Source organism: Osmia lignaria, chromosome 15 (genome assembly GCF_051020975.1).
Source record: "Osmia lignaria lignaria isolate PbOS001 chromosome 15, iyOsmLign1, whole genome shotgun sequence".
Lineage (NCBI taxonomy): Eukaryota > Metazoa > Arthropoda > Insecta > Hymenoptera > Megachilidae > Osmia > Osmia lignaria.
Window position 1 is genome coordinate 1,431,161 of NC_135046.1, and position 24,315 is coordinate 1,455,475.

A 24,315-nucleotide genomic window follows, 5' to 3' on the forward strand; every position below is an offset into this window, starting at 1 on the left:
CTGTTAGGTGGCTTGGATAAAATCAGACTCCCGAGCAATCTTGGCGATACATACTCATCTAGTAGCGCACAATCCACGGCTTTCCGTCACGCATAATGGACACAACACTTGGAAATTGCACGTGTCAAACGTTCAAAAGAACGACTCAGGCGCTTATATGTGCCAAGTGAACACTGAACCTATGCGTAGTCAGGTGAATGCATATTTACTTCTTATTTCTTGCATCCTTAGTATCAATATACAGTGTGTCCCAGGTCGAGTGGTACAAAAAAGGAGAATAAAGTTTTCTGTTTGAGCTTTCGTTTTCGAATAGAAGCGTTTAAAAAATGTTATTTTTCTTTATATAAGTAAAGGGATGTAACCCTTTAGGATAAAAATAATGTCTATAATATCGTCCTTTTATGACAAATAATTTGCCGTTAACTTTATTAAACAATATATATTTAATGAAGACGTATACATGTACTCGACGAATTTTCGAACTCAACTTTCTCGAAAACGAAAGTTCGAAGGAAATGAATGTATTCTTTTCTTTTCGGCTTATTTTTGCTTATAGATTCACCTCCTGGCTAGTGGCACTATCCAATCTGAGACACTCTGTATACCCATAGACTTTAGAGTAGATATAGAGACAGGTCTTTAGGAATTTGGAGTCTAATTAATTAAAATTTGTTACAAAAAGGCCTGTCGTGTTACTAATCTCTCGATAAAAATTTAAGTCAGAGTGTAGAGTCTTTGTATAAAGGTAAATAGTAATCTTAATAAGAATTGATGAGATCATTTGATTTTTAGAACGGATACATGGAAGTAGTTATACCACCGGATATCATGGACGACGAATCCGCGGAGGGTATGGTAACCCACGAAGGTGGTAACGTGAGATTAAGATGCGTCGCGACGGGTTCGCCGACACCTACCGTCACGTGGAAACGAGAAGATGGCCGAAATATCATCCTTAGAGAAGATGGACAAAAACGATGTAAGATACGCGATCGCGTTCGACATATATCGAAGACAAAATATACCGAGTATTAACCACGTAACGTCTTGTCTTTCAGCGGTAAAAACTTATGTGGGTGAAACTCTAGAACTATCCGGGATCCTACGACAAGAAATGGGTGTATATCTCTGCATAGCTAGCAACAATGTTCCTCCAAGTGTCATCAAACGTTATTCCGTCGACGTTCATTGTACGTACACGTGTACAGTACCGAGCATGGTGGAATTCTCTAAGAAAAATTGCAACTTTTTCTCTTCGTTGCCACACTTTCAACATCATTCATAATAATTAGCAAAATTAAAAGTTGTATTTCAAATTTCTACAATCGATATAGTGTTTTACTTTACACTCGTTAGATATCAGAAACTAGAGTGAAATTTACAGAAAAATCTTTCTGTTTCAGTTCAACCGGTTATAAAAGTAACAAATACACTGTTAGCAGCACCTATCGGCAGTAACGTTGTTCTTCAGTGTCACGTTGAAGCGTCTCCGCATGCAATGAATACGTGGTACAGAAACACAGGTAATCAACATTTAGGGAAATTCATTATACGGACGTTGACGAATTCATCGCCGTTTTCAATTCATCAAAGTGACAATGTTTCTGATTCAGGCGAGAAATTGTTAACCAGTGAGAAATATATAATGACGGAGCACGCATTGAACGGTTACTCGTTGCAAATGAACCTTACTGTGAATTCCCTGGAGAAAAGGGACCTCGGAGAATACGTTTGCTCATCTGTAAACGCTCTTGGAAAAGCAGACGGTGTTGTACGTTTACAAGGTAAATTCTTACTTTACATACACAAATCTTACAAATTCTCTTAATCATCAGTGCGTTTGAATAAAAAAATATTAATTGCGAGTGTGCGAGTACCCATATATCATGGACGATGCGTTACCCGAGTTAGTCGGGCTACCCGGGTATTCGTATGTTTCGAGTACCCGCCCAAGCCCCTTGAATTTTACCCGATCCGAGCCCTAAATTTCGAATATTCGTACACCCCTAGTTTTTATCGCGTATATTAATTATAATTATAATTAATTATAATAATTATATATTATAATTATAATTACAATTATTCTACATTAATTTAAAATTAACCAATTGCATTTTTGTTTATTCAGAACTTCATCTTGCGGAGAAAACCACTCCTACCAGTTTTATAAAAACCATCGACATGAAACCTCGGAAAAAACCCGTATCAAAGGGAAAAAAGAAAAACAACAACGGCAACAGAAGAATACACGGGGGTGGTTTCGATGAATTTGATTCTTTGGGAAACGACGATTTAAGTACTACACAAATTATGACTGGTAGTACTTTTCAAGAAGGTCACGGAACGGAGAGACCTCTGGTTCTGCCATCATTGTCCCCGCCTTGGGTAATCATGAACACTGCTAATTCAAAACATCACTCAACATCGATCACGATACTTCTCTTCCACTTTTTCTCAACCATAATATTTATCCTCTAAATTGTACCTACGATGGCCAAGGTAGTTCAACAACGAAAAGGATAAGAATAAATATCAAAGATAAGAATTATCGAACGAGGTACAGGATGAGAAAATACTTTAGTACCTACACAATAAATTCAACAAGAAATAGGTTTTTGCAGTTGGTACAATTTGAACTTGTACGTTTCAAATAGGTCTTCCTTTCCTTCTACTTAAAAAGGATTTTGTATTTTAATTGAATAAGATACAGTTATTGCAACGCGACCAATATGAAAATGTTTCTCTTAATGAAATGTTGTAAATATGTGAATGATGTGAAGAAATTATTGCCGAGACGGAGACTATCTATAAAGGTTTAAACGAATCGAACAATTTTCTGAACATTCGGTAAAACTGAAAAATAAAAATAACGTTTTCGTATCATAGCAACTTATACGAATAAACAAAAAATAAATAACGGACTTTCAAAGAAATTATCGTTATACTTATATATAACAGATATTCATATTTTTGTCGTTTAAAAACAATTTACGCAGTTTTGTAAAGCAACGTTCAACGTGCAAAATTTATTTGTCAAAGCAGTAACGCAATTGTGTCGAATACCTCTCCGAAAACACGAGGGGCTATAATAACTTAATGAGCCAGCTAGTACTGAAATTTGTTCATTATAACAAAGAGATGTGAAAGTAGTTTCACGATGGAAAACTGCTAAAGGAAAATTTTTCAATTTAAATCAATCGTGTCAGAGACTGTTAAAAGATGAGTTGCAATACACAGATGTCGCGATTAATGTAAATTTATATTATAACTTACGATTAATAAATTAATAACAATGCATGAATGCTGCATGGTATGGAATAAGAAGTTTCAAAACTTTCGTGTTATCCCACAACGTAATAGAAACCAAAAGTACAATGAAGTAACAATATGCATATATAGTAACCGATAAACATAATTAAGATGTGTAATGGACCCATTTACTTGTATCGGTATAATATAATTGTACATCGAGTTTTATCACTAGTTAAATGAGCACGTATGATATTTCATAAATCTCAATCATATTTTAAAGTGCGTTTTTTCAAAAAGAGAATTGTTCTAATTATTCTAATTTGGAAATTCATTTCACCTGATATGATATTATATGTATATTTTTTTTTATTTAGCGTTTATATGATAAATTCCGTTTAGACATAAAATATATCGTTACTTATTGTAAAATTTTGTCTAACGAAATACTTTGTAATTCTATACGACGAATAAGAATTTATACTATTTTTAGACCCATTGATATTATCTACTTTTACATCTCTTGTGCTTTTATGTGCAATATCAGCAATTGTTCAAACGACATATTCTTGGTCATTATGTCTCACAATATTATTCAACAGACAAGAATAGCTTCGACTTCCTTAATAAAATTTATTTAAAAATCTTTGGTGTGAAAGAATAAAAAAGCCCAAACAAATAATTTAGTAAGTAAATAGTATTTTTTCCGCTTCTTTTTTATGAAGGAATAATTTAATTAGGATGTTTTGATAATTGTATACGTGCTGAATACCAATTACAAATTTGACTCCATCGAGAAAACGAATGACAATAAGTATAATATAATAAAATCTTGTTCGGTTGACATCTTACAATTAGAAAATCTTGCGAGCAATGATGCTCATTAATAGTTAACACATTATATTTAAGGAACTTTACATGACTCTACTATATATATTTGTAGATAAAATTAGTCGACATTCTTTTATCTTCACTAAACTGGATTTTTTCAAAAGCAATACAAAAAACATTCCTTTAATTAAATTGTTTTGTTCTTTTGTATGCTTCACCGCTACTAAAATATTCTTAGAAAACTATCGACTCATTAATATCAACAATTATCTGATCTATACATATAATTGGGAAAATGATTAACCTTTTAATCATGATAATTTTTCAAAGCGTAGTAATTAAACAATGTAACGAGTACATATATTTACAAAATGATCCATTAATTTGGATAGAGGTGTGAGGGTACCCGTGCCTTCGGGAACCCGCACATTCCTACTGGATAGAAACAAACAATTATTTTTAAATTATATTCACGGATTAACATTATATGGAGAGTAAATCTGTTTCAAAAATATTAATGGGTCGATAAATAGAAGATTTGTTATTTCAGCTACTTCAAAGTTTTCAATAATATTAAGTTGTGTAATAAATTCCCACGTTTTTTGTATTTTATCTTTTTCCCGCAATTTTGTGTTTTGTCAGGTAAAGTATGATTGCATTCGCAAGTTTTTTTCTTGCTCTACAAACGTATCTGCTTCAATTTTTTCAACACAAAATTGTGGAAAAAAGATAAAATACAAAAAACCTGGGAATTTATTACACAACCTAATAAATCAAATGACGTGTTGTACTATCTAACAATAAGTTCTAAATAAACGAAACAGGTAAATATTCTTTTATCGTTACATTATTATGATAAACACTTAGGTCGTGTCGGATACTATACTGTCAAAACTAAGGCGAATTTATCGATGTTAAAAAAGAACGTGTATACATGCAACGATACATATGAATCATATAGGACCATGTTTTATGTATGTACATACGCTTGTGGAGAAAACGATGCACTATTAGCGTGCGACATGTACATAACGGAGAAGCGAATGTTGGCATTGTTCGTGGAGCGATGAGATTAATAAAAGAATGATTAGTAGATAAGTTGTATGTATATGATATGATATGATACATATATAAATATACATAGTCTGATAGTAATGTTAAACGAGACTACATTTTGTATAATGTAACATTAAATGGTCTCGTATCGCGACATATGGAAATTGAAAAAAAAAAGATAAGGAAAGATTTAGTCACTTGTTAAATAATACTTATCCATTCATAAAGATATAGTATTAAAATCAAGTGGATATAAACTTGCTCGTTCGTTAGATTCCTCACAACGAAAATTTAAATAGGTATAATTCTATTCCTGTTGAACGAAATAGATTCCAATTATTTATAATTAAACCTACTATCATTTTTAATTGTAAAAAAAAATATCATTTAATATTTTTTGACATGGTAAATCGAAGGTTTATAAGAGGACCCCCTGGAAAGTGGGGCCCGGTGCTATACCCTCCCTTAGACCTCCCCTTATTCCGACGATGATTATAGCTCTTTACAATAAGTGTAAGTTAAATACCCCGTATAATTGTATAGTTAAATTGACCCGTATTTTAAGTGACTTTTTTTATCCGTTGATTGATCGATTTTTATTCTCTACGTCGTGAAACCGGAATGATTCAATTCATATTGTATGTACAAACAGCAATAACAATAATATATAACTGTATATGCGAAATTTTTCTTCGATAAACGATCGTTTAGCTTTTATAAATTACAGGTATGAATAACTTGTCAAAATTATAAAAGAATAAAATTATAAAAACGACAGATAACATATTATACAAGTGAAAAATGTGAACATTATGTATAGAATTAACTGCGATAAAGAATGAGCGTATATATGTATCATACTATTAACTTCAGACAATAAAATGTTATTATCGATGTTATCATATCGCATTTTCACTTTCCTTTAACAGAAGAAATGAATGCAAAAATAAATGCTGAAAATTTCAATATCAATCGCGAATTCATTCGAAACATTGATTTTATAAACTACAAAATACAAGAACTTCTAAGAGCAGGATGCTCCTATATGCAACGCTAATTGAATGAATACGAAATACCAACATTTCTAATAAGACACGCGAACTGTATTTTTTGCAACACTATTCAAATCTCTTCAATTTTGTAATACGCAACAATAATTTCAAAAACAGTAGAGCCGATTAAAGGCTATACCTCTGCAGCTGGATTTCATTATATGTACATCGCAACACTAACGCAAAAGCTCGAATATTCGTTATCGCAATGCTAATTAAAAAATTCTGCAAATTAGTTCAAAGCAATCGCGTATTTTCAAATCACAACACAAAGGAAATAATCCAAGTATTGTTATTCGCAACACTACTTTTAACAGAAATCTAATTACAATTCAATAAATAATAATATTGAAATTTAAAGAAAAGAATTCTAAAACGAACCGTGAGTTTTTGTTCGCAACACTAAAGCAATCGATATTATAAGGTAATATTACTTCTTAAAGCAAAGCAAAAAACAAGCGCGATGTATATATGAAGTTCACAACACTAAATCAAAATAGCGATTAATATTTCTAACTCTAACTTGAATCGCGATCAATATTCATTCGCAAAAAAATAGCATGCAACTCACCGATCGCAGAGAAAACCTGATTGCAGTAGTCCAGTAGAAAACTACCATCCAGGAGAAGCAGGGAAGTCATCATGAATGTCATCTAGGATGTCACCAGAGAAAGTCCAGGAGTCTCAGTAAACTTAAGTTTACAATTGTACACATCTGTAACAAAATAAAAAATAAAAAATGTTATTTAAGAAAAAAATATATGAAACACTACTAAATAATTATAAAAATAATACAAATATAATGAATTTCATTAAATCATACTAAAAAAATTGAATAAAACCACTTACTAGTTGTTCCCTGCATCGCCGTAGAATCCATTTTAAATTGTCTCGTGCAGTATCGAAAGCACCAATGGTTTTAAATCCGCCATTTTCGCGCCATTCTTATTCCCTTTCCTTCCTTCCTTCCTTCCATAATAGTTCAGTACTAGATATCTGTGTAAAATTACAATAAAAACGTGGCATCATAACTTGATATTATTAAGTTTTTTATGCTTTTTGTGAAATTCTATGCGAAAATTCATATGTATCTCATACAACATTGATACAACTACGTACGAATACGTACATAGTACGGGCATGAAACGAAAGGGCAGAAATGTTAATTAAATCAATTTTTCTTCTTAATTCACATAAATATCTTACAAAATATTAAGCAAAATATAGAAAGGATGGATGCAAATAATTCGGAACACTATTAACCTTAATTAAATGAAAGTTTACTTACTTTAAAACGGAGAAGGATGTCACGCGTCCTCTCGTTCCAACAACTACGATACTACTCAGCTTTCGAGCGGTTTATAAAGATGGCAGCATTAGGTTTAAATTCGAACTTGGCGGGAAAGATGAAGAATAAGCTACAATAGGATTATTAAAGATATTATTCCTAAAAACATTTGTATCTGTACCTAAAGACAAATCGATTTCTAATTAAATAAATTAAATAATCATTCCCAAAGTGATTTAGAAGAAAGACATAAAATGCGTTTCACGTTCATTACATAATACAACTCTATATGTGCAAATATAACTACACAGTTTATGTATGTGTAATACGGTAGAATGTGACACTGTATTACTGAAAATGGTAATGAAATTATGTAACTTACCGACACGTGCGACACTAAAATCTGTGGTTCTTGTATATGTTGATGTGAATGTTTTTTTACAGATTTCTACTCTTTTATGTTTGACCGCTTGGTGCAGCACCAGTAAAATCTCGGGCCGAGTACTCTCTATTCCTTTCTGATAGCAGTGACTACAGATACAAGCAGCGACTCCTATCTATAGTCAGTTAAGGAGCAAAACCCACTGACATACACTTATGCCAATATCATTCTTTACACAGTTAGAAACATCATTTTTACCTTAACCTTAAAGAAGAATGAATAGATTTGAATATGCTAACCCAGGACTTTTACCAAATGAAAATTATATAAGACGCGATACTGGTGTACGTTTATATGATGGCGATATTAAGGTACATATGATGGATGATTCTGCGCAAATATAACATAGCATAACCTCTACATTTTTACATAGACAAGTTTTGAGGGAGGTGAATTGGTTCTTACAAGCCATAGATTTATATGGGGAAGACCTGGTGATATATCACATGGCCACACTTGTCTCATGTTATTCCTTCGTCATATAATCTTTTTTGAAGAAGAAGTTCCTGGTCCATTTTCCTTTGGACGTAGCAAAAAAATTATTATACACCTTTCTGAAGCTTCAATTGGTATACTTCCATTATATCGAAATTGTGTGTTAAAGTTTTTATTGAATTTTATTAATATGTTTTATTTTTGTAGATAAAAGGCCTGGTCCATTGGATAACAGTATATATAACCATGTTAAATTCTCATTTAAAGAAGGCTTAGATCCAAATTTTCTTGCACAGTTATCTGATGTTATAATGAAAAAAGCTTGGGAATTAGCACCTATTGTACCCCTAAATCATTCCATTAGCAGTACCAGAAACAGTGGAAACCATAATAAACCACTGCCACAAATAAAAACACGAACTGGTATAATAGGTATTGAAAGAAGTCTTCAAGAACAACAGAAAGCAACAGATGAAAGTATATTACTGGCCTTTCAAGACCTAAAAAAACTTATGGAAATGGCTAAAGACATGGTTTCCATTTCAAAAACAATTTCAGCAAAAATACGGGTGACTTTCTCGACATTTACTTTCTAAAATTGACATTCATAATCAAAGACCATTACAGGAGAGGCAAGGAGATATCACGGAGGATGAAACAGTGAGATTTAAGTCTTACTTAATGAGTCTTGGTATTGATGACCCTGTTACCAGAGATGCATATAAGAGTAGTAATGAATATTTCAAACAATTGGCAAAACAACTTGCAAATATTTTAGAAGAACCAATTAAAGTTAATATACCCAATAATCACAATCGAAATAAAAATGAATAAAATACTCAATAAATTTTATTTTCTAGGAAGTTGGAGGAATGATGACATTAACGGATGTTTATTGTCGAGTAAATAGAGCTAGAGGCATGGAACTTTTATCGCCAGAAGACCTATTAAATGCTAGTAGACAATTAGCTCCTTTAGATTTACCTATAGTACTACGAGTGTTCGATAGTGGAGTTATGATTCTTCAAATTCGATCCTATGATGATAACTCCATAGCTGATGTTATAGCTGATCTTGTAAGTACATTATTCTAAATCCTTATACAAAACATAATTTTATCTCTCTATTATAGATAAAAGGAAGAGGATCTTTGACAGCAGAAGAATTAGCACAGTCAGAAGGTATATCGGTCCTTCTAGCGCGTGAAAGGTTACTAGTTACTGAAAAGAGAGGAAAAGCATGTAGAGATGATACAATCGAAGCTTTAAGATTCTATCCTAATTTATTTTTGGAAAGGGATAATTAACTGCCAGTTTCTTATTTTGTGTGACGAATATCGTCATTGAAATTGTATATACATATATATATTATGTGTCTTTATACAGTGTGATTCTCTCGGCGCGCAACACAATAGCCGTCCCGCACAATGGGACGCTGCGGTTGTTGCGGGTAAAGAGACCCAAGAGCCATATCGCCGGACCCAAGACTGCTCTGTATGTGTTTATGGCTGAGACGAAGACAAGAAACGGAACAGCAGGAGTTCCATTGTGCGGCACGGCTATTGTGTTGCGCGCCGAGAGAATCACCCTGTACATTACATACACAAAACACAACAGAACTGAACATTAAACATTACATAAAATACAATGTATTGACTAAATTTTGAAAAATTTGTTACTCTTATTTTGCAATTAATATTTCTTTTAATCACAGCTAACTTTTTATAAGAATAAAAAAAATTGTATATTGCAAATGCACAAATAAATCTTGTCTAGTATTGAACTAAAACTTATATGCAAATAAATTTATGTGAATAACTATGTAATAAAACATAAATAATAAATATGTAAACAACTGTAAAAAATGTTTTGTACGATATCGAATATCGACAGCGAATACAACGTGTGTCATCATTAACTGAGGTGGCGTTTAAATCAGTTTCTGTTCGACCTAATTTGCGATGAAACGTTGACTGTTTTACCAATGCGGAATTCGGAGTTCGGCCTCGAATTGTAAAACAGTATCGTGACAATACCGACGAGACATGGGTAATCTTGGCGCAAGCGCAATAGTGTTCCAGATAGTAATAATGGATCGGGACCCATGTAGACACTGAGAAAAATAAAGTATGACAATGTTTGGAAGGGGGTTTAAACTTACTGACACTGTCAGTATGCTTTCACAAACAAGTGTTGTTAATGTGATTTGACCTTTGAAATTGCTAGATAACTGTTTCTCAACAGAAACCTTCGACAGCCAAAGATGCTTACTCGGGTACAGCGAATCATCGGTCTCATAACCTGGTCTTGAGGTAAGTTTTACTCTGCAACAAATGGAGCCTTAGATTGTAGCCGTTAAACGTCCCAGCCTTATTTTAACAATAATTTTGAACAAATTTTTATTTATGTGGTCTGTCGTAAAGCATACGATTTCAAATTTGCACAGGTCTGCTATCTAGCGTCTTATTGCTTCTCTCTTTTTCTAGATATCGGTAATCCCCGAGCCAACAGAAATCCTGTAACGATAAAAGCAGTGATTGAGGACAGTGCAAGAGAGAGAAAAAACATGTCGTGCTCCAGCGAATTGTCACGATCCCAGGAATATCTCAGTTTTCGTAGTTCTATCCCACTCAGGAAAATCGTCGTCGATGCTGACGGCACTAAGGCAATTAATTCTTTAATCATAAAACGTTCGACAATCGATTCAACAAGATTGCGATTCGAGATCGAGACCCATAACGATGACCTCTACGCGATTGTAATTTTTTAAAACAAATCTCGTAAGCGAATAACTGTGCTTCGTAATAAAACAAACGAAGTATCGAGTGTGCTTTTGGTGAATATTATAGTAATTGACACTAACTTACAGTTAAACCGGAACAACGCGATCGATAAATCATTTGCCACGCAATGCCCTATTAAAGACGCGTAAATTTTTAAACGAAAGAGTTTCGTATATTAAAAAGTAATGTTTATAGAAATGGTATGAAATTTAAAAGACGCAAAAATTAATTTTTTTTCCTAGGGATGGAAGGTATACGACTCTAGTCCAAAAACTATTAAGTGCCCCCTCATATGTCTTCCACCGGTCAGCGGAACAGCAGATGTGTTCTTTAAACAAATCTTAGGCTTGGCAGCCAAAGGATATAGAATTATATCGGTAAATAGTATATACATACGTTTTTAAATTATAACTAAAAAAAATAATTCTTTTTCAGGCCGAACCACCGGTATACTGGAACGTTAAAGAGTGGTGTGATGGATTCAGGAAACTCCTGGATTACATGGAACTCGATAAGGTTCATCTATTCGGCGCTTCATTAGGTCAGAACGTACGAAGAAAAATTAGTATGTCAACCTAAAAAAAAGGTAATTAATATGTAAAATTACAATAAAAATATTTATTTTCAGGTGGATTCCTGGCTCAAAAGTTTACCGAGGTGAACGCTCATTGTCCTCGAGTGGTATCACTGGTACTCTGTAATACGTTCACGGACACGTCGGTTTTCAGTTACAACGATTCGGCGGCAGTGTAAGCGCGTTGTTTTCCCACGTCAAAATATTTTCTAAACATTATAAAGTCAGGCAAATTTTGTCAGGTTTCAACGTTTGTATCGAGATAAGAGAAAGCGAGTAACAGAAAACGCGATACGTTATCATAAATACTTCTGCGAATAACTGTTAATCAATTTGTAGGTTTTGGATCCTACCATCGTTGGTATTGAAAAAAATGCTAATGGGGAACTTCGTGACGGAGAAGGTCGATGGAGAAATCGTGGAAGCTATAGATTTCATGGTTGAAAGGGTACCAAATATATTTTTCCTCTTACAGTAGACAAGTTGAATGGCTCGATGTTTAACGAATATTTTGTATTCATAGCTGGAAAGTTTAACGCAACCCGAATTGGCGTCTCGATTAACGATGAATTGCGTTAATTGTTACGTGCAACCGCAAAAAATATGCCACCTGCCTATTACAATTCTCGATGTTTTCGACGAATACGCGTTATCTAATTCGGTGAGAGAGGAGATGTACAAGTGTTACCCCAATGCTAAACTGGCACATCTGAAGAGTGGTGGAAATTTCCCATACTTGAGTCGATCGGCTGAAGTAAATTTACATTTACAGGTATTCGTCGTTATCTATTCGGTCGATGGTGTTTACAATTTCGCTCGTTTGCTAAGCTGAACCAATGTATACTTTACAGATTCACTTGAGACAATTCGAAGGAACCGAGTACGCTGCCTCAGAGAGGACAAAATTATAGCGAGCTAGCTAAGGATAGTAAACAAATTCGAAGTTGTCATATCAAGACATATTCCACGTATGCGTGTTCCTATACTTGTACCCTGAATACCGGCCGGCCAGATTTTCACAGTGTATCAGTTACGTAATACGTATTAATACTTATGATAGCAATCTCAAAACCTTCTACAAATATACCCAACATATCAAATATGCTGAAATTTTTAATAATGTATATAGTATTAAGCTGATGGTACATTGAAACTCATTGTATACTAAGAAAACTGAATAAGAAAAGAAAAATATTCGTTCGTTGTTAATCAATGTCGATGGATTATTCAGTGTTTACCTCGATCTGTGTAATACTTGATCGAAATAAATATAATTTTGTAAGAAACGTCAAGGGCAGTAAAATGTTTGCGGATTGGTGGGAACGTAGCGAGTCTAGTTTTATAGATAAGTCGCATTACGTTTGATGTAGCAGTGGCTCGATTCACCTGATTATGCGTCGCCTGTGGCGATGCCGGTGAATGAACTCAGGATGTCTATGGTTTGCAAGACCGCCTAACTGAGAGACCGTACAAGAACTTGCTTGGTATCGATTTCTCTCGCTCGCATTTCTCTCTCGTCAGCTCAGATTACAGGGCCTTTCCTGTCTCTACCACCTATGGGACACCTTCACATTCTCGTACATACTGCGTACGCATTAATTACGATTGTCTACCGAGATGCAGTCAACTTAGTATTCTCTTCAACGGAACTCAACACAACAGTTTCTAAATTCTTTTTAAACGATTGAAAGTATTTTTAAACGATTTGACCTCTAAACAAAGAGATAAGGTGAGATCATTTTTATATAATGTAGGTGTATTTTTTAAATCTTTTGATGCAAATGGGACAAAGATAATTTATTTAACCGTACCCTATCTCTCTATCCTGGCATAAAAATTATTTGAAAGCTTATCATCCCCATTAGGTACTTATCGTCCGCACGCCCAGTTAATTACACATTTGAAATACTCCAATTCTAATCGAGTATAAACGTGGGATTTTCAAGGATTTTCTGATAAGATTACAGTTATCAGAAATTATCGGAACGGTAGGCGGCCGTGGTGTGACATTGAAAATGAATCGTCCATTTAATGATAATTAAATGCCGGCCCGTGAAGCGGGAAACGGCTACCGTTTGAAAGTTCAGTCTGTCCGGTGATCACGCCGCGGATAGCCGCATGCCTCGTCCACGCTCGCAAAAGGCATGCTGGTGTACACGAAAGTTGAGCATTTCGTTCTTGCATACATCGCAGGATTCAAAGTCGTTTCTTAAAAATATATTTAATGTAAGTTAAACAGTAATAATCCACAACATTAACAATTCTAATCTAAATTTAAGTTCAACTCGATAACTTATGCATAACTTAACTTATTAAGTGTGCATTGTGCACGTGTTAAAATTTAAATCAAGTATTTTGACTCCGAATCTCCGAATCTTGATCACTTTCTGATCGAAGAAGGATCAATTACCTTCATAACAATGTTACTCGAAACTCAACACGGATGTGAGCGATCGATACGCGAATATATTTGCGAAAAACAATCAACATAGCCAAAGGAAAGCTGATACCGTGATACACGAGAACAGAACGTTTTGTCAATGTTTCTACATCACGACGCGATCCTCTGGACACAAAGACTGTCACGACCGTTTCCAAGTTTCTTGCGGTTGATCGATCGACTAACAAGCTTCGCGTCGGTATAGCCTTAAGCGGAAATCGCTAGCAACCGCGAATTGATTCACAGGTGAAAGGAAGGCTACGAGTGTTACAGTTTCCTTAAAAATATCAGATCGCCGTGAACATCGTCCTTTCGTCATTTTTGCTCGATCCAAACGTTTTTTTATAATCCGTCGAACAGACAGTACCTACACGCTGAGTGACATCTCGAACGATCGTTGTGCGGCTTCCAGTGACGCTTTGGGAGCGGAAACTGACGAGTCAATATCGCGTCAACAAGTGAATGTCATATTAATATCTTTTTCAGAAAATCGCCACTCTTCGAATATCACGTAACTTATATAAACGCGCGAAAGATTCACCGTAACGTGACTTCATCTGCATTCTCATTAAAGTAATTTTAAACGATGATCTCCCGCCTGATGTCCCGCAATCAGGAGTAACAATCATTTTTAACTTTGTATTCTTCTCGTTTTACAGAACGAATATTCTCAAAAATGACCAACAGCCCCAACAATCGCAAAGGATTCACTTGAATCTTGAGTAAAGAAAATTCTCGTTTTCCCCTCAACACTGTTAGTCTACTTATTTGGAAGAAAATGGATCGGGACGAGGAGCGATTTCCCTTATTGGAGAGGAAGCTAAGCGCTTCGACAAAAGCCGCATACGCCTTGGGTCATATTTTTAACGACTTGACAGCTGCCATGTGGTTCTCTTACACCCTTATCTACTTTCAGAGGGTAGCCCTGTTGGAACCTATAACTGCTGGAGCCCTACTACTTCTAGGTAGGGGATTCTACGAACCATGGATCCATAGAAGAATTTTTAAATATATGTATACCTTTACGTATCTTACATTTAAGGTCAAATCGTGGACGCGTTCGTGACGCCAATATTCGGGCTGTTGGTCGACCGCTACCTGAAAAAGAAGATATGGCACATCATTGGCTCGTTCATGGTTACCATGACGTTTCCAGTGATCTTCGGTGGTTTCGCAGAACCGTCAAACACAGCCGTTATGCTTATCTACGTGGTCAGCATCACCGTGTTTCAAATTGGTTGGGCAGCTGTACAGATCTCCCATTTGTCCATGATTCCATCGTTGACGAACTCGCTACTGACACGGGCAGATCTAACCGCGATACGGTAACACCAACCCTTACCTGGTATCGCTTCTGACATTGTCCACGATAACTTTCAACCTTTTTCTTCTCGAAACAGATATTCCGCCCAGGTTGGCGCAGCTGTGGTGGTATTCGTCGTCACCTGGATAGTGTTACCAACGAACGAGGAAGCAGTGATTCGATTAACCCAACAAGACAGTTATAAATTCCGAGTGAGTGGTTTGGAAATTTGAAAATTTGCAAAATTTAAGCCATTGATTCGATCCACGACAACGCAAAACGATTCAAACGTCTCTTCCGAGAGGAGATCTCTTCTTTATCTCCGTAACTAATCCCAAAACGACATAATTTAATTCCCAGAAACCCAATATCATTATTTACCAGCTGCTTATCCGTTTAAGATCTCAACAATATTGTGAGAAAAGCTACGAAAGGATTAACGATGATTTCCCTTTGCAGAACATAGTGCTTACTCTAACGAGCATCGGTCTAGTGTCTACCGTACTCTTCCACGTATTTCTGAAAGGGAATCTTTTGGAGACAAACGATCAACAGAAAGAGAATATCGAGGAAACAAGGAGGCTGGTCGATAATCCCGTAAACAATCGAACCTCATGGGTCAGTACCACGATTCTTCTAAGAGTGGCTATGCTCTACGTGGCCAGCAGGCTATTTATTACACTAGCCACTGTATATTTACCTCTGTACATCGAAGAAACAGATGTCGATGGAAAAGAAGCACTGGCCACGGTACCTTTGGTTTCATACGTGTCTTCCTTTGTCGCCGCATTGTTGTTAAAATATATAAACAAATCGTGCGGTACCAAGGTACGGTCTTATTGTTAGAATTATTTAGTCGTCAAGAGTTATTTCGATTTTTTATCACTTTTCAGATGTGCTATTTTTTGGGCATCCTTATTGGGATGCTTTCCGCGGTTGTCACGGAATTCGCTGGAAAGTCAGCGCCGATCATATACTTCGTGGCGGTGTTGATCGGTAGCGCAAGTTCGATCACGATGGTCACATCGTTGAGCGTGACGGCGGAAATAATCGGGCCGCGAACCGAGCGAAGCGCGGTCGTCTATTCGATCGTCACGTTTCTTGATAAGGTTGTCACAGGATTGGTCGTGATTCTAATCGAGAAATGGTGAGAACGGTGATATTTCGTTTCTTGATAAAGGTACCAACAATGGAATGATTTTCTTCTAGGAGGTGCACGGAACCTGCGCTCTGCCCGAATTACAATAGAGACACTCTGGCCCTGGTTTGCGTCCTTTCGATGTCTCTAGGACTCGTTGCTTTGTTCTCAATATCGCGATGTCTATCTTAGGAACCTTAACTCTTTATTATTAGTTATCATTCTCATGAGACTCATTCCTTGCAACCATCAATCGCGTCATTTTCATACTTTAGTCTATACTTTTGTAGAAAAAATTGTACTGCCAGCTGTACGAATAAAACTTTCGTGGTAAAACAGCTAAATAATTTGAAAGAAAATCGTATAAATTCTTGTGTGGGCTCGATTTGCCTTCAGGCAAGGGCAACGATAGAGCAAGGACGCTTGTTCCCTTTCCCTTATCTAAGGGTAGCCTAAGCTCTACACGATTATCATATATGTCGAATTAAATTTTCGCGGTAATCTTCTCGTACGATAAATGATTCACCTGAGAAATTGACTTAACCGACTCGAGCCCGGGCTTGATGATATTCGCTGACAGATGTCGCGACGGGACTGCAGTACGATCCTCGGAATTTTCCAACAGAGAACGCGGATCAACGTGAGTAGCCGCTAGAGTACGATGACCTGCTCGATTTACGCGTTACGTGGCGAATCGTGGTTGCGTCGTAAGGAACGTAAGGCAAGATCCGTTGAATTCTGTTTAGCCGTTATTTCTCGAAGAACGATATAGCGCGATTATCGTATGGGGCCTACAATAACGATAGACGCGTGGCAAGGTTCGCGATATAGGTAGGGGGAAAGAACGAGGAGCGAGTGAGCGAGCGAATATCTCACCAGACAAAGAAGGGAAGAGAAACGAGAGCAGGAGAAAGAGAAAGAGAAAGAAGAAGAAAAAGAGCGATCGCGTATGTGAAAAAGAAAGAGAAAGAGAGACAGAGAGCGATAAAGGGAAAGAAGCAGAGGAACGAAGGCGCCTTGGTGGACCACGAGGCAACAACGACAAACGGCGCACACATCGGCTCGTGCGAACATGGCCCGGAAGGTGCGCGCGAGGCTACTGCGCAGAGTCTTGTTTTGCTCGGCTGGACGAGGGGAATACGGAGGCAGACGCGCGTTCACGGGGCATGGCGTGGTGCGCGTTCTAGTAAACAACTTGTGTGCGACTCGTGCGGGGAATCTCTCGCGCGGTTAACGAAGTTTCATCGTGGTTCTAGAATCGTGTTGTTTTCTGGTGCGCGTATGTGTGTACGTGTGTGGTGGTCGCCTTACTCGTGCTTACATAGAGAACAAGTGTGTTTCGCGCGGTGCTGACCGATATTCCCAGTGTCATCGATCGACCCTTGATCGTCCGTCCTCCAGTCTCTCGACGTTTCGCCGGAGGAGCATCCGGCAGTTCTTCCACCGTAGTGTCGACACGGTAAGTCGATATCACGTTGGAATTTCTTTTAATACGAACGCGAGTGTATGTGTCCGTTGTCACGATGCCGCGTCGCTCCCGAGTACTTATATACGATTGCGTTCGGTTCGCGACGTTGTATGTATTTTCGGAACACGGGGCCGTCGTTGACCCAGCGCGAGCGGGCCAACCGCCACGCGAAATCGAAGGACGCGTGTTAGCTCTCTCTCGATAGCTCTTCGCCGATCGAATTCCTGTAGAATTTGGGAATACGCGCCTTTCCCGCAACAACGACAATCGAATCTCGCGTGACGTTCAAGAACCGACGCCTTTCGATTCTCATTGATCGGTGACTGTCATTTTTCTATTTGGTCGCTGCACGGCGTGGCGCGTTAGTTTCGTCTACGGATATTATAAAGTTGACAGTGGGACACACAATACGATCGTTTACCTTCGACGTTGCTTTTGACATACGACCGATCATGGATATCACCGGTCTCGGGTTTCCTTCGGAACCGGATAAAGATCGATTCGGAGTAGCGACGTGCGCGCCGCGTGGTTTCGTGTACGCGTCCAAACAACGATGTCAATGTTCCCTTCGTCGGTTCGATGCGAGAATCGTGTGCGTACTTTGAAACATGTGTATGTGTGTATCTTTGTGGGGTGTGCAGGGAGGAAATCGGGGTGTAAAAATGGTTCAGGGCGAAAGGAAGAGAGAGAGAGAGAGAGAATGAGAAAGAACAACGAATAGGGACTACAGTGGGCAAAGTGGGGGACAGATAAAACAGAGAGGTGTATATATACATATATATACACACTTATAGACGTTGGCGTTTGAATTTCACGAGGAGAGAAGAGATTACGGGCGCGCAAGATCGGCGTCGCTGTCTATCGTCGCCACCGCCTACCTCCTCCTTGGTAAAAGGTCCACGGAACGTCAATAGGCAGAGCAGCATAGCTATATCGCATTCCACGATATTTCTCTCTTTAGTCACTGACCTCGCGGCTGCTCGGCCAACCTCGTTTCGTCGCCACTCTCGCCTCCTTGTTTACCACTCTCGAGCAAGATATTCCGTCGTCTCGCTCGGAAGAGCTTCCTCGAAACTCTCTCTTCTTCTTCTTCTTCTTCTACTACTACTTCTACTTTGTATCCCTACTCTCTTCCTTTCATACCTATTCGGGGATGAAGCGTTTTCAAAGGATTTATAAACGGCTCCGAAAGAATGTCCCTTGTTCCCCTGCACTGTATTTTCTAGAAAGACAGAGAGAGAAAGAGTGGTAAAACGTAGCCGTTTACTAGGATACACATAACTAAAGGCGAATCGATCCGCCTTAACAACTCTTTCGAATCGGCTTTCGACCAGACGCGTTTACGTTGTACGGATTCATTGTTTCCGTCGCGATTTCGATTCCTTCACATCCAACTATGTATATCCTCTCTTCTTTCTGCGCCTGAATAGAATACGGAAGCATAGAGCACCATCTGTCCGACAATGACGCCGCTGACTTTTACCGACAGGGACAATTTGATTTACATCAAAGAAAACGGCATACATACAAATATAATCGGCCCCTTGTATCCGCCGGTATTACGTTATAAAGACTACGATTCATGCGGTTACGTGAAATTTCTGTAACACGCATAAATAGATAAATGAAACTTTACCGTGAGACGTAGGTGGAGCCTCTCACTATTTGCTTTCAATTTCGGGAGCATCAAAAAAGTGCCTAACTGTCTTCGTAGATAAAAGAAGGTGAATAAATAAGGTTAACAATGCGAGGCATTCCTTTCGTTACATTTTTAGAAATGCTTGAAAGGCTATAAATCCATGCGTCGTTTGTTTAACGAAGGGAACAATTAGGCGTGACTCCTGACACACGATATATGGCAATGTTTTGATCGACATCTTGAAACAGCGAAATACGACGATGGTGTTTATGCACGGTAGCCTTGATCGCAGCAGAATATTGTAATCAAACGAGAGCAGGGTAATATTAGTTATATAGGGACAAATATTTGTTTCATCGAATCTAGTAGATTCTTGACAGTCTATCTTTCGGTAACTTTCTCTTTCAACCCTCTCTCGCGTGCACGCGTCGAGATAAAAGTGCAGTAGGTAAGTAACGTGTTGCATTTCAACCACACGTGTCCCATGATCGCGTTGTGACATTTAACACGTTACTGCCCATAGGGGTTACCGCTGATCGCTGTCGCGAGCCTTATACAGTAAAAGCTGGATATATGCAAGGGAGATTGGGATCCAAACATTGCATACATCCAGCCGAGGTGTCGATTTTTTGTCGATATCGATATCGATATCGACTTTTTACCGTTAGCTTGGAAATTAATGTAATCTTCAATAGATACTGTCCGGTTTGATGGAAATCACGGGCTTTTCCTAACATCATAAAGCACCTAATTTGCAATCAGTAGTCCCGCGGCTCAGAAATATTCTGAACTGAACCGTGGCAACGATAAGTTTACGAAGCCATCGACCAGTTTAGTACTTTGCTAGAAATATTTGATAAATAAATGTGTTTGGTATTATTTTAATCTGAAAAATCTCACAAATGCGCTAGTAATTTTAGATAAGAAAAATTTAGATTAAAAAAAATTCAAAAATAAAAAAGTTTTATCGTTGAATTAGTATTAGTGCCATATTGATGAATACCGCTAGTACAATGTTGTATTTACACCGGTTGTATCTTACATGCACGAAGGTTCTCAATATTATATTCGTTAAACTTTGTATTAAAGGGTTAATCACGTTTAGTAACGAATAAATAAATAAATAAATAAATAAATAAAAATAAATTAATCACACCAATATTACGGTTCGGATCATATTACATGGCTTCCTCGTCGTGAGTCTCGATTCGCGTAGGAGGATCCCCCCACGTGGAAGGGATAACCACCTTGCACTTATCCAGCTTTTACTGTACTTCAATATATTTCAAATTTTTTGCACAGTTCTTACAACATTGCCACAGGTCATAGGCGACGCTGCGTTTACCGTGTCAGCGACAGAACAATCGAGGATGAATCGAATAAATTTATTCGCCGTGAAAATGAAATTCGTTTTTTTCGTTTCTTTTTCTTTTTTATTATTATTACACGCGGCGAAGTTGCGTATTTTTATTATTATATACATGGCACGTGGCTGGTGTGATTGCGTAACCCGTTCACGGTATCACGAGTTGGTGTACGCGTCGCAAACAAAATTTTTATTACGTTCACCAACGGTAAGGCAGCAATAACAACAACACGCTCACTCGGTCGTCCTTACATATTCCACGCGCCTCAGTCGTGACTATTTTCCCGGGCTTGCGTAAGAAAATACGCTTCAAGGCGCTCGAACGGCTCGCGAGATCGCTCTCGCCGATTCGTTGCTAGCCACGCGTGAATATAACGATCTATGAAGCCTCTTCTCGTTTACTTCGTCATCGCGAAAACCATCATGACGTCAGTCGAAGCTGCGTGTCGCGTGGGTGGAATGGAACGCGGTATCGTTGATAATCGGCTCAACTTTTGTAAGAAAGTTCATAATTAATTTACCAGGAGAAATATCAACTTTGAGATATCCGCAAAAGATTAACTCCACGCTTGACCTATTTTTATCTAAAATAGGAGCGCCGTGAATATTTACTCGATGGTTACATAGGGCACGTTGAAAGTTCTGACGATATAAGTCACTTTCACCAGGTACGATTAAATTATCGATATTTTGGAATAAATTAAGTAATTCGTTTGATAACCGTGTAATCGCACGATAAATCCGCCCAGTCGTTATCGTTTTGCGCGAATAATTCACCGTGTAATTAGAGCACGGGTTTTAATCGCGCACATTCGAATGATAGAGATTGAAATTACTTCGGATTTATTATCGTAGAAATTGAGCCATTATGCTGACGAAGCGTGTCGTGAAATCGTTCTGTTTTCTTATCAAACAAGATAGAAAAGACGAAAACCGAGATTAGAATCATTTGGAGAATTTAGGATAAGCGACTATGTTGATAATCATAGGATTTGAAGAATTTTTGTCGTGTTATCAAAGATATTCTTGGGTAGAAATCGATGGGAAATGGGAATTTCTACATGGTTTGACCCCGTTTCTATAATTCCTTTGATTCGATTTCCAGTCAAATATCCGTGATTAGCAAAGGATTATCGACAAAGCGAACCTTGTTGTTCCTTCAAACTATAGCAGTACCTAATTATAGCCACTGTTCCAACGAGGAATTCGCCATAAGCTCGCTTTGGTTCGAAGGGGTATTATTTAAGGTACAATTAAACGGCGATTATAGGGTTCATTTTTCTTTTGAAACGTTGCTTTTGAGAAAAACGAGTTTGACATTTCGAGTACCCAAGTACTTAAGTACCTACAGTTTTTTTATTGTTCAATAGTGTTTTGCTATTTGTGCCTCGAACTTGCAGTATACTTCAATCTCATCTCTATTCATCTAATCAGTGTGATGATAGATAATAGTTGTTGTAATAGGGGCAGTATTTCAATTGATCGGGCAATCGGTCAAATTTCCTTCGAACAAATAGAGTTCTACTTAGTCAGATAGCAATTCAGATTGCGGAAAAAAGGAAAGAGTACGTCGGTCCAAACTACGGCGGCGTCCTAAAAACCCGTCTCGACCCATTTCTCGGTCGATGGGTCGATCGGTCGAACATGTACGTGTTCCATTTAACGGAATTAATTCGATTCCGAGTTTCTGGCGAGAATTTTCTGGCTTCGCGTGGACAGATAATTATTCGAGCGGGCGGAGATTGGCGAGAAGGTGGATCTAATCGGGCGGGAAACCGAGGCTATCGAGTTGTAAAGGTGAGAACCTGTTCCCACTGGCTAAAAACAACGTCGTTTCGGCGTTAGCCTAGCGATCAGTTCAGCAGAAGTAACAATAAAAAACGAAACGTAAAAAACGAACATTTCTCACGGTACGCATCAATTTTGCATGAATCGTTTGACAAAATTCGAATTTCAAGAGAATGATAATACGGATCGATAATACGAAGGCACCGCGTTTATTTTTTGGATAGTGAAATTTTTTGGATAAAATTAGAAAAATAAAGGTGGTAGACGATTTTCAGTTGTACATACACGCTAGCGTGCAACCTTGGCACATATACGAGGCGGTGTCGGAGCGGAGCACGCCTCGACGCTTGCTGTACGCGGCAGATTTGAAGGGCGACGAATCGAGACAAATTCGGGCGAAGGGCACCGTCCCTCGTCAATTCTCAATGCGCCATTCTTGAAAAACAAAGTGTACTAAATTTGAGTGATATTCGAGTGATAAACAATGTAAATGCCAAAACAAACAAGAATTCGTTTTCTATTAAAAATTTTCGCTTCTGGCACTTGTTATTATTTCGAGCGGTCAAGTGACGAAGAAAGAGGGAGAAGGGGAGAAAATCGCGGATCGATTTGCATAGTCACGAAACTAGCCCCGTGACTCGAAGGAATTCGAACAAATTGCTCGTTAACTTGCCGATTTTTTTTTCCTTTTCGTCGATATTCTGCCGATCGAGCGTTCATTATCTCGGTGAAGACCGGCATTCCTTGGCGATGCTGAAGGTGGAGGCGCGTCCCGGATGGAGCACAACGGTGTTTCATATCGCGCCTCGACGTTACACGAGACAAATCGAGGCTCCACACGTCGTGTCCCAGTTTAACGCACAACTATATGTATACACGTACACGTATATAGACAATGAGGTTTCAACTTTGCGTCTTGCTAACTTGTTTGCGAGAAGAATATGCCACCTACGTGCCAGTCACCGTTTGCGAATTCGCTATACCCTCGCGATCCTACCATCGAACGGAAATGAACAGATGAACGCGGGGTAGCGAAATATTCCTACAAGTTTTCGTCAGTTTCACCGCGACAATTCTCTAATAACGGAGACCATGCGCTAAAAGTTAACGCATCAATTTTTCTAGCTCGTACGAACCTCATTGTATTATAATGATCCGCTGCTGGTGCAACGGAGAGGCAACAAATTAGAAGACTATCGGTTAAAACAAGGGGGCAAGCGACACGAATGTCTACGTTCATACCTCATAGAAATCTAAATTCAATGCGTAACAACGGAACCGAAGGCTTTCTATGAATATTCATAGAAACGCTTCTTTTCCCCTGTTTTAATAGTGTGAACCGTTGAAAGAACGGACGGAATAGTGTAACGAATCGAAAGCGAGAGTATCATCGCTTACACGTATACACGTTCACATGTGTTCCACGTGTTTGTCGTCTATTATTGCGCAGCAGAACGCGTTCGA

At 37.9% G+C, this 24,315-nt stretch overlaps 5 protein-coding genes and 1 long non-coding RNA gene across 9 annotated transcripts in view; 5 read left to right on the forward strand and 1 right to left on the reverse strand.

Moving 5' to 3' along the window:
- Positions 1-2,608, forward strand: part of DIP-lambda (Dpr-interacting protein lambda) — a 38,958-nt gene extending 36,350 nt beyond the window's left edge. For both annotated transcript variants that reach the window (XM_034315549.2, XM_076692404.1), the window contains exons 5-10: positions 8-193; positions 793-979; positions 1,059-1,190; positions 1,404-1,523; positions 1,614-1,784; positions 2,129-2,608. In XM_034315549.2, coding sequence (XP_034171440.1) covers positions 8-193; positions 793-979; positions 1,059-1,190; positions 1,404-1,523; positions 1,614-1,784; positions 2,129-2,478 — 1,146 coding nt within the window. In that variant the 3' untranslated portion in view covers positions 2,479-2,608. The remainder of the gene's footprint in view (positions 1-7; positions 194-792; positions 980-1,058; positions 1,191-1,403; positions 1,524-1,613; positions 1,785-2,128) is intronic.
- Positions 2,609-6,765: 4,157 nt separating this feature from the next.
- LOC143306125 (uncharacterized) lies at positions 6,766-7,659 on the reverse strand. Its single transcript, XR_013063547.1, has 3 exons — positions 7,477-7,659; positions 7,038-7,184; positions 6,766-6,903 (listed from the first exon to the last, which is right to left on the reverse strand). It is a non-coding gene; the product is annotated as an uncharacterized LOC143306125 (long non-coding RNA).
- Positions 7,660-8,023: 364 nt separating this feature from the next.
- Positions 8,024-10,145, forward strand: Vps36 (vacuolar protein sorting 36). Its single transcript, XM_034315677.2, has 6 exons — positions 8,024-8,229; positions 8,292-8,487; positions 8,561-8,922; positions 8,981-9,145; positions 9,214-9,429; positions 9,486-10,145. The coding sequence occupies exons 1-6, from the start codon at positions 8,134-8,136 to the stop codon at positions 9,657-9,659; spliced, it is 1,209 nt and encodes a 402-aa protein (XP_034171568.1). The 5' UTR covers positions 8,024-8,133; the 3' UTR covers positions 9,660-10,145.
- Positions 10,146-10,628: 483 nt separating this feature from the next.
- On the forward strand, positions 10,629-13,006 carry LOC117600346 (maspardin). 2 transcript variants are annotated; one of them, XM_034315678.2, is made up of 8 exons: positions 10,629-10,664; positions 10,839-11,017; positions 11,378-11,512; positions 11,571-11,676; positions 11,764-11,884; positions 12,049-12,157; positions 12,233-12,481; positions 12,561-13,006. In XM_034315678.2, the coding sequence occupies exons 2-8, from the start codon at positions 10,919-10,921 to the stop codon at positions 12,618-12,620; spliced, it is 879 nt and encodes a 292-aa protein (XP_034171569.1). In that variant the 5' UTR covers positions 10,629-10,664; positions 10,839-10,918; the 3' UTR covers positions 12,621-13,006. The 2 variants fall into 2 exon arrangements, with proteins under 2 accessions (XP_034171569.1, XP_034171570.1); XM_034315679.2 differs by lacking the exons at positions 10,629-10,664; positions 10,839-11,017 and adding an exon at positions 11,282-11,300.
- A 1,921-nt stretch (positions 13,007-14,927) lies between these two features.
- On the forward strand, positions 14,928-16,603 carry LOC117600344 (major facilitator superfamily domain-containing protein 12). The gene is made up of 5 exons (XM_034315676.2): positions 14,928-15,114; positions 15,192-15,474; positions 15,550-15,664; positions 15,912-16,280; positions 16,346-16,603. The coding sequence occupies exons 1-5, from the start codon at positions 14,928-14,930 to the stop codon at positions 16,601-16,603; spliced, it is 1,212 nt and encodes a 403-aa protein (XP_034171567.2).
- A 614-nt stretch (positions 16,604-17,217) lies between these two features.
- Positions 17,218-24,315, forward strand: part of InR-2 (insulin-like receptor-like) — a 45,260-nt gene continuing 38,162 nt past the window's right edge. Inside the window, exon 1 of one of the 2 annotated variants that reach the window (XM_034315649.2) lies at positions 17,218-18,049. The gene's annotated coding sequence lies outside the window, so the exon portion shown is untranslated. The remainder of the gene's footprint in view (positions 18,050-24,315) is intronic. The other variant, XM_076692519.1, reaches the window with a different exon arrangement.

Bases quoted from the DNA above. Each gene is read 5' to 3' on its own strand.
- Vps36 (XM_034315677.2), top strand. From the start codon at position 8,134: ATGAATAGATTTGAATATGCTAACCCAGGACTTTTACCAAATGAAAAT. The intron at 8,230-8,291 runs GTACATATGATG...ATTTTTACATAG, and splicing joins TATATGATGGCGATATTAAG to ACAAGTTTTGAGGGAGGTGA. The intron at 9,430-9,485 runs GTAAGTACATTA...TCTCTATTATAG, and splicing joins CTGATGTTATAGCTGATCTT to ATAAAAGGAAGAGGATCTTT.
- LOC117600346 (XM_034315678.2), top strand. From the start codon at position 10,919: ATGTCGTGCTCCAGCGAATTGTCACGATCCCAGGAATATCTCAGTTTT. The intron at 11,513-11,570 runs GTAAATAGTATA...ATTCTTTTTCAG, and splicing joins AAGGATATAGAATTATATCG to GCCGAACCACCGGTATACTG. The intron at 11,677-11,763 runs GTCAGAACGTAC...ATTTATTTTCAG, and splicing joins TCTATTCGGCGCTTCATTAG to GTGGATTCCTGGCTCAAAAG.
- LOC117600344 (XM_034315676.2), top strand. From the start codon at position 14,928: ATGGATCGGGACGAGGAGCGATTTCCCTTATTGGAGAGGAAGCTAAGC. The intron at 15,115-15,191 runs GTAGGGGATTCT...CTTACATTTAAG, and splicing joins TGGAGCCCTACTACTTCTAG to GTCAAATCGTGGACGCGTTC. The intron at 15,475-15,549 runs GTAACACCAACC...TTCTCGAAACAG, and splicing joins GCAGATCTAACCGCGATACG to ATATTCCGCCCAGGTTGGCG.